The 12,777-nt window shown below is 37.5% G+C and overlaps 1 protein-coding gene across 7 annotated transcripts in view; it reads left to right on the top strand.

Moving 5' to 3' along the window:
* SNAP23 (synaptosome associated protein 23) overlaps nucleotides 1-12,297 on the top strand; it is a 38,482-nt gene extending 26,185 nt beyond the window's left edge. For 3 of the 7 annotated variants that reach the window (XM_043554134.1, XM_043554133.1, XM_043554132.1), the window contains exons 6-9: nucleotides 1,469-1,501; nucleotides 7,418-7,576; nucleotides 8,893-9,037; nucleotides 10,973-12,297. In XM_043554134.1, the coding sequence (XP_043410069.1) occupies nucleotides 1,469-1,501; nucleotides 7,418-7,576; nucleotides 8,893-9,037; nucleotides 10,973-11,038 (403 nt within the window). In that variant the 3' untranslated portion in view covers nucleotides 11,039-12,297. The remainder of the gene's footprint in view (nucleotides 1-1,468; nucleotides 1,502-7,417; nucleotides 7,577-8,892; nucleotides 9,038-10,972) is intronic. The other 4 variants (XM_043554135.1, XM_043554136.1, XM_043554139.1 and 1 more) reach the window with 2 other exon arrangements.
* The last annotated feature ends 480 nt before the right edge of the window (nucleotides 12,298-12,777 follow it).

Genomic DNA, 12,777 nt, shown 5'->3' with positions numbered 1-12,777 from the left:
GGGTAGATTTGTTCTTTGAGATTTCTTTTGTTCAGTAGTATTCACTGAAACCAGGTCAGTAAACAAAAGAGACCTGGAAATAGCTTTACTTAACAGAACCCTGTATTAGAAGGGAATTTTAATTTTAGCTAATTTAAAGGACTACCAGGATTAAACTTTAAAATCGTGAATAAGTGTCATTCTCTTAGCTTGCTACTATTTGAACTGTAGCACAGATAGCACAGATCTTTTAAAAGTTCTATTATCTTTGACAGTAACTTTGATAAGCTGTCATTCTTTTTTTTTTTTTTTTTTAAATTTATTTTTGTGGGGCGCCTGGGTGGCGCAGTCGGTTAAGCTTCCGACTTCAGCCAGGTCACGATCTCGCGGTCCGTGAGTTCGAGCCCCGCGTCAGGCTCTGGGCTGATGGCTCAGAGCCTGGAGCCTGTTTCCGATTCTGTGTCTCCCTCTCTCTCTGCCCCTCCCCCGTTCATGCTCTGTCTCTCTCTGTCCCAAAAATAAATAAACGTTGAAAAAAAAATTTTTTTTTAATAAATAAATAAATAAATCTATTTTTGAGACAGAGCCTGAGCAGGGGAGGGGCAGAGAGAGAGGGAGACACAGAATCCGAAGCAGACTCCAGGCTCTGAGCTGTCACCACAGAGCCTGATGTGGGGCTTGAACTCACAGAGTGTGAGATCATGACCTGAGCTGAAGTCAGATGCTTAACCGACTGAGCCACCCAGGCGCCCCGATAAGTTGTCATTCTAATTAATAAGAGTTTAGAAAGAAGCAGAATTGAAATGGGAAGTCTCATAATAGTAAACTCTCTCGTATCTCAGTTTAACTATTCTCAGACAAGGTACTCTTCTGTCTGAACTTGCCTCTTTTCAGTGTATGCTTATAATGTCAGACACATAGTTTGAAGATAAATTGGTAATTTTGGACCACTTATTAGAGAGCTTCAAAATTGGTACTAGAGATTTTCTACTGTTCAAGTCTTATGTCATATTGAGGTGTAAAAATTCAGCACTGATTGTTAAAATAAATGCTGACATATTTTAGTCAACTTTTGAGTGCCCCTTCCATCCTACTCACTGGTGATAAAAAGATGAGTAAGGCGTAGCTCTGGCACTGTTTTATTTGTCATTACTCTTGTTTTTTTGTGTGTGTCTGACCTGGTATCTTGGTAGGTGTTCAATAAATACTTGTTGGTTGAATGTCTTTAAGAAACTTGTTGGCTGATGGGAGAGTTAGACGTATAAAAAGATTTTTAAAAATTAAAATGCAAATAAATATATAATAGAAATAATGGGGAGAAATCTGTAATCACCAAGAAAAAAAGTTTTAGGACCTCTCCCGTTAGTTTTTGCCTTCTCTTCATACTAATTTTCATAATTTTAGGTAAGAATATCATCACCCACACATTCTTAGGAAAAATGAAGCATACTCTGGTTTAAATTATTTTCCTGTTTTTCTTTTTATCTAGATTCTCAGATGTTCATTGTTTCTATGAAACCAGGCAGGAATTTAAATGCATTATGTTTTTAGAACTCTAAACCTGTTTCTGTTCTGTTTGACTGGCACTCACTATTTTCTGCATTTCATCCTCTCAATCTCTTCCTTTCTAATCTGCTTACTAAAAATGAAGATTTAACATCAGGACCCGAGCTCAGTAACTGATCAAAGAGAACTTTAAGATGCAGTCTTGTGGCGCAGTTTGAGCTGTTAACCTGCTATCTAAAGGTGATGCTTCAAATGGCTTTTCTGTGCATGTGCATGGATTTTGTGAATTGTGGAGACTGTCTTTAAAACTGTGCTGTGATGTGTAATGTAAAGTGAGTTTGTTCTGGGTGCTGTATGCCAAAAGATGGACTTGACAAAATGATCTTAATTTATAATGCGACCCTTTGACTAATGACTCTGATAACTAAGCTTTTACTAAATAACATTTGAGATTAAAAATAAAAACACCCCTGAAGTTTCTTAAGAAGTTTTAAATAAGTTGATTTTTGTAGAGAATTGCTTCATCCTATGTTCTGATGAAAGGTAAGGGAATTCAGGCTAAATCCACCTTTCTCCATAGGGCTTCGATTTCAGCCTATCTTGTTATTTCCTTATGCCTTTCCGGTTCCAGAATCAAGATTTTTTCCTCCTAAAGAGTTGCTTCTAATGATTTGGATTCTCCATAACTTAGGCCACTACCAAATTGGAATTAATTGCCAATCTAGTCATCTTGAATACCATTTGGAACAAGATGGGATATAAACTTAAAATGTTACCATATTTGAATATTCTTTAAGTAAGGGGTTTCTCCCTTAATTTGCTCTATAGTTCCTATCATGTCATGTGTTAGCTTGCTCTGGTTTCATGTTGAATTAATACAGAGCTTAACTAATCTTAATTTTTTTTTTAATTTTTCTTAATGTTTATTTTTAAGAGACAGAGAGTAACAGAGCACAAGTGGGGGAGGGACAGAGAGAGAAGGAGACCCAGAATCTGAAGCAGGCTCCAGGCTCTGAGCTGTCAGCACAGAGCCTAATGAGGGGCTCAAACCCACAAATCGTGAAATCATGACCTGAGCTGAAGTCAAATGCTTAACCAACTGAGCCACCCAGGCGCCCCACTAATCTTAATTTTTTATGAAAGTTAACCCTGTAGTCTGCCTACTGTTTAGTATAATCTTTGACTTCTTAAGTATTGTTTTGTTTTGTTTGGCTATGGCGCTTAAGTGGGCTCCACGCCCAGCATGGGGCTTGAACTCACAACCCTGAGATCAAGAGTTGGGTGTTCTACTGACCGAGCCAGCCAGGCACCCCTGACTCCTTAATTTTGGTTCTTTATAGGAATTGTGAAGATGACGGTTAAGCATATGATTTCTGTCCATTGTTTCTTGCCTTTTTTTTCCTTCCTGTAGCCTGATCACCTAACACGCATACACACACACATACACGCAAACACACACACACACACACACACACACGCACACACTTGTACTCATTACATTTGGTATTTAGTTGGTCTCTTCTTGATATGAAAGAACTATAGCTAACATTGAGCTTTTTTTGTTGTTTTTATTCTGTTAATATTAATGTTAACAACCAAAACTGTATAAATTGTTAAAATTACTGTGATCATATCTTGAGACTTGTTTCCTGCTTTTACAACAGCTTCTTTAATTGGAAGGATATTAAGGATATCAAATCCTGTTTCCTGCTTTTACAACAGCTTCTTTAATTGGAAGGATATTAAGGATATCAAATCCTTATTTCAAACTTGCTATTTGGAAAAAAAGTGATAAAGACTATTTGACACCTCAAAACTGACAGGATAAATCTAACTTTCCAGATGGCATTATTTTTTTATTCATTAATGTATATTTATTTATTTTGAGAGAGAGCATACGCGCACATGAGCAGGGGAGGAGCAGAGAGAGAATGTCAAGCAGTCTCTTCACTGTCAGCGCAGAGCCCAACATGGGGCTTAATCCCACAAACCATGAGATCATGACATAAGCCAAAATCAAGATTACGATGCTTAACTGACTGAGCCACCCAGGCATCCCCCAGATGGCATTCTTAATTCTATCATAATTTAATTGCATTAAATTCCAATGCAATTTAATGATAAAAATGATTTTAAAAATTATAAATTTGCGTAAGCATTTTATTATGAAGTCTAATTGCTTCCCAGAAAGACCATAAATTTTAGTAAGCGAAAGAATCCGGTCACGCATCAGAATCTTTTCTTTCTTACTGTAGACCAAAACAACCTGGGCCTGATGTTTTTTTATGTAGCCATAATCTAACTATATTCAGCTACCTCAAAGCTAGGGAGTGTTAATGGGCCAGAAGAGTAAACATGCCAGTTGGTAATTGTGCCCTTAAAGGCATGGACTTTTAAGTAAGGATCAGGTTGAGGTTGAAGCCAAAGAATAAAAATATTTGACTAATGCTTTTCAAAGCAGTTTACATCCATTATCAACAGGATCTTTTCACAACCCCGTGAAGTATTAATATTAACTACAGTATGTTTATTTTATCTTAGTTTTACATATAAGAAAAAGGACACTTGCAATGGAAGTTTGCTTAAGGCTCTACAGCTCTGGAAAGACAGGTCTAGGATTGGGATTCAAGTCAGTATACCACAAATCTTATGGCTTTTTAAAAAAATAAAATCTTGGTGTATACTTTTGCTTCCTTCAGATTAATTCCTTACCGTCCCAATGTATAGAAATACTAAGGCAGACTACCAGAGTAACTAAAATACTCTTTCTATAACAGATTGGAAGTCCTTACACAGTCCCTTACCCCTGGCTGGGGAGCTAAATAAGCTTTTGAATTTCAATAAAACAATAATAACAAAAGATTTGCAGGCTCTACTCCATACATACTAAAGCAAAATTTTCAGTGTGTAACTTATGCATCTGTGTGTTCACAGGCATCCAGGTTGCACTGTGCCTAGTCAAGTTCGGGAAATAATTACCTTTAAAGCAGTTAAGATCCTTTGAAGGAAGACAAATAAGATTAAAATCATTCTTATTACTGTTGCTATTGTTGTTATTATTACATGGGCAGCTACTCAACAGTTCCTTAAAAACAGGTAACTTTCAAGGTATTCCAACTTAGTGGCACAAACTCCAGGGTAGTGGCAAGCGGCAGGATCGACTGGAAGATACTACGTAGAGTGGAGGTGCTGAAGAGACCTGGAGAGGTCAGGTAGATAAAAATACAAAATCAACATCATTTAAAAATCACCTCTTCGTAAACATTCAGGATAGTCCTAACTGCATGGAAAGAGTGCAGTTTTTTCCCCAACTCATTTGAAAGTAAACATGACAATCCCAATGCAAAGCTATAAAAAGAAAAATTCAAAGTCCACTTTTTGTACCTTTTCCCCTTGATATTTGACGAACATTTTCCAGGGTCCCATCCTCTTAAGGGGAGAAAGGTTTGATAACCAGTCTGATTTTTTGTTTATAACACAGATCATGCTTTAACTGAAACTTATTCACTATATCATGTTAAAACAGTTCATTTCCATCTTAAGCCCCTTATAGCTAATTATGGATGGAAGAATTCTCAAAGGTTAAAAGAATTTTCAAATCTTATCTTTTATGGTTGAGGAGGAGGTTAGAGCATATATATATATATATATATATATATATCCCTTGATAGACTAGGAGTCCCACAAATCCTTCCCCGGGCTATTCTTTATGTACTAAGACTAGCAAGAAATATAGTCTTTTATTCAGTGACTTGATTCCAGCCCTCACTCTTTTTAACTGTTCTACAATCTGACATCCTGATAAAAGCTGTACATATATTAATTCTATTAATATTTCTGGTTATTAACTTTCTAATAAATAATAACGCTGTCAATTTACTAGGAATTACTCTACTTTAGAATTTTGTCTGTGACTTATTAACAACACATAAATGTAAATGGGTTTCACCAAACCAACAGATAATTATATGTAAATATTCACTTTAAAAAGGTATATCCCACCTTGTTCCAAGATAGATTTAACATGGTTTAGTGATAAATTAATTAAAGAGCACAAGTTGGAAATTGATCATGAGAACTTAACGTGGAACCAAGAAAGGCACTTTGATTAGCTTTTTAGTTTTCATAGATAGATTTACCCTTTCATTATCCCTTACAAAAAAAGTAGTAGTACCTTTCTGTAGCATTAATGATAATGGTTGTAGATCTGATTCTAGGTTTGTCAAAAATGAATCCTAACGTCTATTAAGGAAGGAGCCACTGTTTCATAAAATCTCTCCTCTGCTTTTATAGTTTTGAAACTTCCTCATCAGCATATTATGTGGAATAAATCAGACACCAATATTATAGCTATATACTACTTTGTTTTTGTTTACAGAAAAGTAAAAATTAAAATTGTGTGAGTGAAGGGGCACCTGGGTGGCTCAGTTGGTTGAGTGTCGAACTCCTTACTTTGGCTCAGGAGTTCATGATCTCATGGTTTGTGGGATCAAGGCCTGCTGTCAGCCTAGAGCCTGCTTGGGATTCTCTCTCTCTCCCTTTTTCTCTGCCCTCCCCTGCTCATGCTGTCTCTCTCTCAAAATAAATAAATAGACTTAATTAAAAAAATAAAATTGTGTGAGTGACAAATATACCTAGCCAAACAATTAATAAAAAAGTTTTATTTGTGTTATTTATTTTTTTTTGTAATAGTCACTGAAAAGTCACTTTAAAGGGCTCTTTTTCTTGCCATTATTACCAATTTGAGTAGTAAATCCCATGGTAAAATTCTGGCTTTGGCGTATCAGTTACATCTAAAGTACATGCTTTTATTTAAGAGGCCTGGATATAGGAATTTTTAAAAAATGTTTATTTCCTTATTTTGAGAGAGAGAATGCATGTGAGTAAGCAGGGAAGGGTCAGAGAGTCCCAGCAGGCTCCATGCTGTCAGCACAGAGCCCAATGTAGGGCTTGATCTTACAAACTCTGAAACCAAGACCTGAGCTAAAATCAGGAGTCGGACTCTCAACCATGAGCCACCCTGGGCACTCCAGGCTTATTATTTTTTTTTAAGGAGAAAAAGGAAACTCTTAAATGGAAAAGCCCTGAATCAAAGGATTTGTAACTGCCACCAGTGTGGCCAAGATAGTTATTCATTGGCTGTACAATTTGGAAATCATTCATGCCTTTCTTCGTGATGTTTGTTTCTTTTTTAAAAGTTAATGCAAAATTCTAACTTCAAAAATCTGATCAGCTGGAACTATTCTGGTTCAAATAAAAGGGCACCAGGGTTTGAGTATTGCCCATTCAGTCTTCTTTCTCTTCCATCTCTCATCAACTTGTAAGATCCTTCCAAGGAGCCTCTTTATTATTATTATTTTAATGTTTATTTTTGGGAGAGAGAAACCACAAGCAGGGGAGGGGCAGAGAGAGCGGGGGACACAGGATCCAAAGTACGCTCCACGCTGACAGCACAGAGCCTGATGTGGGGCTCGAACTGACAAACCATGAGATTATGACCTGATCTGAAGTCAGATGCTAACTGACTGAGCCACTCAGGCGCCCCCCCAGGGAGCCTCTTAAGGCATCCGAGAACACCTGTTCTAAGGAATTTTTTTCCTCGTATCCACAATCTTCTTTTCTAAAGACTGGCAAAAGCTAGGGGAACCTGAAAAATCAAATAATTGAATTTTCCAACTTGCTAACTGCTTATGAAGATTTCATGGAAATAGTTGAACCTTCAAAAAAACTTTTTAATGTCAGCAGGCTTACACAATTCATCTTTTTTCTATGCCATATTGCAACTAAGCATAGTATAGCTAATCCAGGTCTAACTAGAGGTAGCTTTTATGCTAAGGATGCTAGGGTCATCCTCAAAGTAAAAAGCATTAATAATTCCAATTCTTCCCTTCCTGCTTTTCGGTATCTCTCTACACTCCTGACTTTTATATAGGACAAAGAACTTTGAGTCCGGTAAGGCCTACAAGGCAACATGGGGAGATGGTGGAGACAACTGTCCTAGCAATGTAGTATCTAAGCAGCCAGGTCGAGTGACAAATGGTCAGCCTCAACAAGCAACTACTGGCACAGCCAGCGGTGGATACATTAAACGGTATGCCAGCTCCTCCTGATTTTTTTACCCCTTTCCTAAATGAATGTCTTACTCCGGAGGATGGGTGTTGTTATATACAAACCCTAACTCATCAATTAGAAATAGTGTTTATGCTGTTTGAAAAATGCATTTGAAAATCTGTCTTCTGACAAAATATTGACTGGTTCACCTTCGTTGATGGATTCGTTTCTCTTTACATTTTTCGGTATTTTCAAATTACCTAAATAAGCATATTTTACTTCTATAAATAGGAAACTGTGTTTTAAATGTATCATCTAGAGCAGGGGTCAGCTAGATCCCTATAAGGATAACAGTAAAGGGTCAGATAGTAAATACTTCAGACTTTGCAGGCCAGTCTCCATTGCAACTACTCAACTCTGTTGTAGGGTGAAAGCAGCGATAAACAACATATAAGCAAATGAGCATGGTTGTATTTGAATAAATCCTTATTTAGAAAATGAGGTGGCATGCCAGTTTTGGCCTTTGGGCCAGAGTTTTGCAACCTCTGTTTTATAAATTAATTAATTATTTATTTTTAATGTTTATTTTTGAGAGCGACAGAGCACAAGTGGGGGAGGGGCAGAGAGGGAGGGAGACACAAAATCTGAAGCAGGCTCCAGGCCTGAACTGTCAGCACAGAGCCTGACATGGGCTTGAACTTAAGAACTGCAAGATCATGACCCCAGCCAAAGTTGGACACTTAACCAACTGAGCTACCTAGAACCCCTCGATTTTTTATTTTGAGAGAGAGAGAAAGAGCACGTGCGCACAAGTCGGGGAGGAGGGCAGAGGGAGAGAGAGAGAATCGTAAGCAGGCTCCACGCTCAGTGAGGAGCCCAATGAAGGGCTCAATCCCATGACCCTGGGATCATGACCTGAACTGAAATCAAGAGTCAGATGCTCAACCTACTTGAGCCATGCAGGCCCTGCAACCTCTGTTTTAGAGCAATGGTTCTTTATACTTAGTATACATCATAGTTACCTGGGAGGTTTATTAAAACACAGAATGATGGGATCCACTTCCAGTTTCTGATTCAGTAGATCTGTAGTAGAATGTGAGAATTAGTGTAAGTTCCCACGCGATGCTGTGATCATTCTTTGAGAACCATTGTTCTAGAGTTGTTACTTCTCTTACATGGGTTTTAAGACATTGTGCTTTCCTTGGGCAATGTTTTCCAAGAATGGCAACCTACATTCCCACAGGTCTAACATTTGCTGAGGTCATTTTTGGTTACTTATTTTTATGAAAATTAAATCCAATTAGTCCATTTATAATTCACCATAAAAGTACTGAATTAACTGTGTTTTTGTGATAGTATAACTAATGACGCCAGAGAAGATGAAATGGAAGAGAACCTGACCCAAGTGGGCAGTATCCTAGGAAACCTAAAAAACATGGCCCTGGACATGGGCAATGAGATTGAGGCTCAAAATCGACAAATAGACCGGATCACGGAAAAGGTAAACTCTCCTTTGTGCCTCAGAAATTTGAGATATCTGCAGTGTTTTAGTAATGGATGTCTATGCTCCATACTTTGGTAAAGAATAATAGGAGATCCTGTCCTCCTATCAAAGTCTTACAGTTTTGATGAGGTGGCAGTTCTTTTTTTTAATCGGTTTTGTTTATTTTGAGAGAGTGCACACACATGGCATGAGCACAGGAGAGGCAGAGAGAGAGTGAGAGAGAGAGGGACTCCCAAGCAGGCTCCGTGGCTATCTGTGCAGAGCCTGACACAGGGCTGGATCTCATGAACTGTGAGATCATGACCTGAGCTGAAATCAAGAGTCGGATGCTTAACTGAATGAGCCACCAGGTTGCCCCCTAAGGTGGCATTTCTAACACATTGAAAAACAATAGCCAAGTTCTCCAATCCCTTGCTCATGGCAGTTGGTTCATTTTGAAACCAAGATCTTGGAATGAAGTGGTTTTATTTAAAATTTCACATATGAAGCTTAGACTCTACTCTGACCTTTGGGAGGGCTATTTTTTTCCCCCCCTGAATGAATGAGTTAGCTTTCAGGAATTTTATTTTGTTACTAACAAATTAGTAGGTTCCTGAATCTTCATCTTATGAGTCAGTAGGTGAAAATCAGTCCTGCAGAATGGTTCTTGTGGAGTGGACACACAAAACAGTGTCCTATGAGTAAAGAAAAAGTAGAATTGCCTTTTTTTTTTTTTTTTTTTTTTAATTTCACATGATAGAAAAGATACTGGAAGTGAAATTGTGTTCAGTGTTTGGATGTGTCATGTCTAAAAGCCATTTCTTGTTACTGTTATTTTATTAAAAATCTCATTGTGCTTTAAAGATGGGGTGAATTTTTAAGCTTAGCTCTGTTGACTCAATGGTGGATTTCAGTGAAGCAAACAGTGGTTCATGAGATGCCTTCAAAGCTGTAGTGTGGGTTTAGGCTACATATCACCCATCTTTTTAATTCACATATTGATATGGATGGTAATATATCTGTTACAAAAATCTTGGGGAAAATTCTTTCAGTCTCTCTGGGTTAGAGCTAGAGTAGTCTCAGATAAGATTCTATGATTCATTGGGGCGCCTGGGTGGCTCAGTTGGTTAAGTGTTCAACTTCAGCTCAGGTAATGATCTCATAGTCCATGAGTTCATGCCATGAATCAGGCTCTGTGCTAACATCTCGGAGCCTGGGGCCTACTTCAGATTGTGTGTGTGTGTCTCTCTCTCTGCCCCTCCCCTGCTCATGCTGTGTTTCTGTCTCAAAAATAAACACTAAAAAAAGTTTTTTTAATTAAAAAAAAAAGTTTTTATGATTCAGTTCAGGGGATCCCACAAGGTCCAAATCTGTAGCAAAGAGTATTGTTAATTTCATTGCATCTAAAATGCCACATCTCAAATGCCACTGATTATAAGATGCATCCCAGTTTCAGACATATTAAACTATGAAAAAATGTTATGGAATTTATGAAATACTGGCCACTTCTTCTGTCATGTCTTTGTCATGTTTATACACCCAGTTTTCCCAAATGAATTTCATATTCTGTCTCTTTTTTAAAATTTTTTTTCATGTTTTTATTTATTTTTGAAGGAGAGAGAAAGAGCATGAGCAGGAGAGGGGCAGAGAGAGGGGGAGACACAGAATTCAAAGCAGGCTCCAGGCTCTGAGCTATTAGCACAGAGCCTGATGCGGGGCTCAAACTCACGAACTGTGAGATCATGACCTGAGCCGAAGTCAGATGCTTAACTGACTGAGCCACCCAGGCACCCCTCATATTGTCTCTTTTTGCCTACAGTGAGATTTGTAATGTGACTTCATCTGTTTCCTGAATTTTCTCAGTGTATGAGTTACTCCCAAGTATATGAAATTTAACTTTTTTAGAGCAACTTACCTTGTAACATAATGCTGTTATCTTTTTCTTTTTTTCAGGCTGACACCAACAAAGATCGTATTGACATTGCGAATGCCAGAGCAAAGAAACTCATTGACAGCTAAAGATGCTGCTGTACTTACCATTTATTCACTTCTCTAGCTCCTCCTTCAAAGTCATTACCTTTTCAAAGTTTGAAGTTTTGGTCCCATGCTCTTCTAATTACAAGATAATGTGCAAGAAGGGTTAGGAGTACAGACCCCTATTTTTTATGTTCTCTTTTCCCTTGAGGGTAGACTACTGCTCAGCCTGCCTTCTAGTATTTTTTTTCCCCTCGGTTTATAATCTTAGATTGGTTTTTGTACATCATATATAGTGTTATTTTTCATCCTTCCCATTTACTTTAGCAGGTTCTTCTGCTTTCAAGATTTGGAAGCATTGCCAAAGACAGCCATGAAAAAGGAAGCTGGAGGCAGGGAGAGGGGCAGCAAGAAGGAGAGGCAAGAGATAAGAGGTTGTTACCTCAGGAAAACCTGCAGGCCACAAAGCAAAAGTTGCAAAGCCACAGTAAAGATTTAGTTTGGTTTAGCTTTTAACTTAAGTTGCATTTATTGCCAATTTAGGCTAAGACTTGGTTTCAGAGCTTTTATGCACAAAATTTTTGTTATACACAACTTGGCAACCTCTACTCCAAAAAAACAGAATTAATTTTCTTGAAGTGAGCTTAGTTTCTGAACTTTTGGTGATTCATGTATGTACATAGATTCTGTGAACGCATTTTATATTGCACCATATAGGAACACTTTGTATAAAAGAATGGCTTTTTATTTTCACATTATTAGTACTATCATGGTCCCAGTACATGCCTATTAACCTCATAAAATTGTCATTAGTTTTTGAAGAAAAAATATGTAAATATGTATGTATAACAGGATTTCTCTCTAAAGCAGGGCTTAAATTTTTTGGAAAAGTTTGACAAAGTGTATCACGTGAATTCAGATTTACCTCAATGCCAAGAATTATGTTTAGATCGAAAAAAAAGAAACTTGTTTTGATCTCAGGTAGAAAAATAGTTGCATTGCTTTGAGTTTTTTGTAGCTTTAGACTTTACAAAAGCTAGAATTTATTCTGTTTAAAAGTGAGTTGGAAAATAATGCTTTTGGTTTAATTATTGATGATTGCACTATCACTCAACTAGCCTTGTGGATTGAATTATGTCCAGAATCACGTTTATTTAGATCCTGAACAGTGTTATAAGAATCTGATTGGTATTTGTCACCTTTATTTAAAAACTAGTGTCTGTACACTTCAGAGCTATTAATGTGGATTGGTTTGACCAATAACCACTGCTTGATCTTTACAATTAAATTTTATAACTAACTAATGGAATTGTTCTTTCAAATAGGTAATGTGTTTCTGTGACTGTTTGGTGGAGGGATGGGGAGAGGGGGATCAATAATTTCACCAGTTCTTAACAAACTGCATAAAGCAAAAGTCCATAAATTAAGAAGCACTCCAATGGAAAGCTGCCTTTAGCACCTTTCCCATCTTTTGTACTGACATGACTTTTCTTCCTAGGACTTGTCATGAGGTTCATTTTAATTTTTATTAGTCTCTCATTCGAGCTTAAATACACCAGTGATTGAAAGGATGTTTATGAGCTAGAACTATGACCACTTACTGAAGCTTATATTAACATGAGGACATTCATAGGCTAAAGAGGAAAATATGTAAAGTGATACTCAATCAGGCACCCTGCATGCCAGAGGAATAGTTTGGCTGGGAAGGTAGTAGTAAATGTGTAAAGTAAGAAGGTATAAAACACTGGGGATTGTGCTATACCTAAATGCCCTTACTTGGAACT

Source organism: Prionailurus bengalensis, chromosome B3 (assembly GCF_016509475.1).
Source record: "Prionailurus bengalensis isolate Pbe53 chromosome B3, Fcat_Pben_1.1_paternal_pri, whole genome shotgun sequence".
Lineage (NCBI taxonomy): Eukaryota > Metazoa > Chordata > Mammalia > Carnivora > Felidae > Prionailurus > Prionailurus bengalensis.
This window is presented reverse-complemented; position numbering and strand designations above follow the sequence as displayed.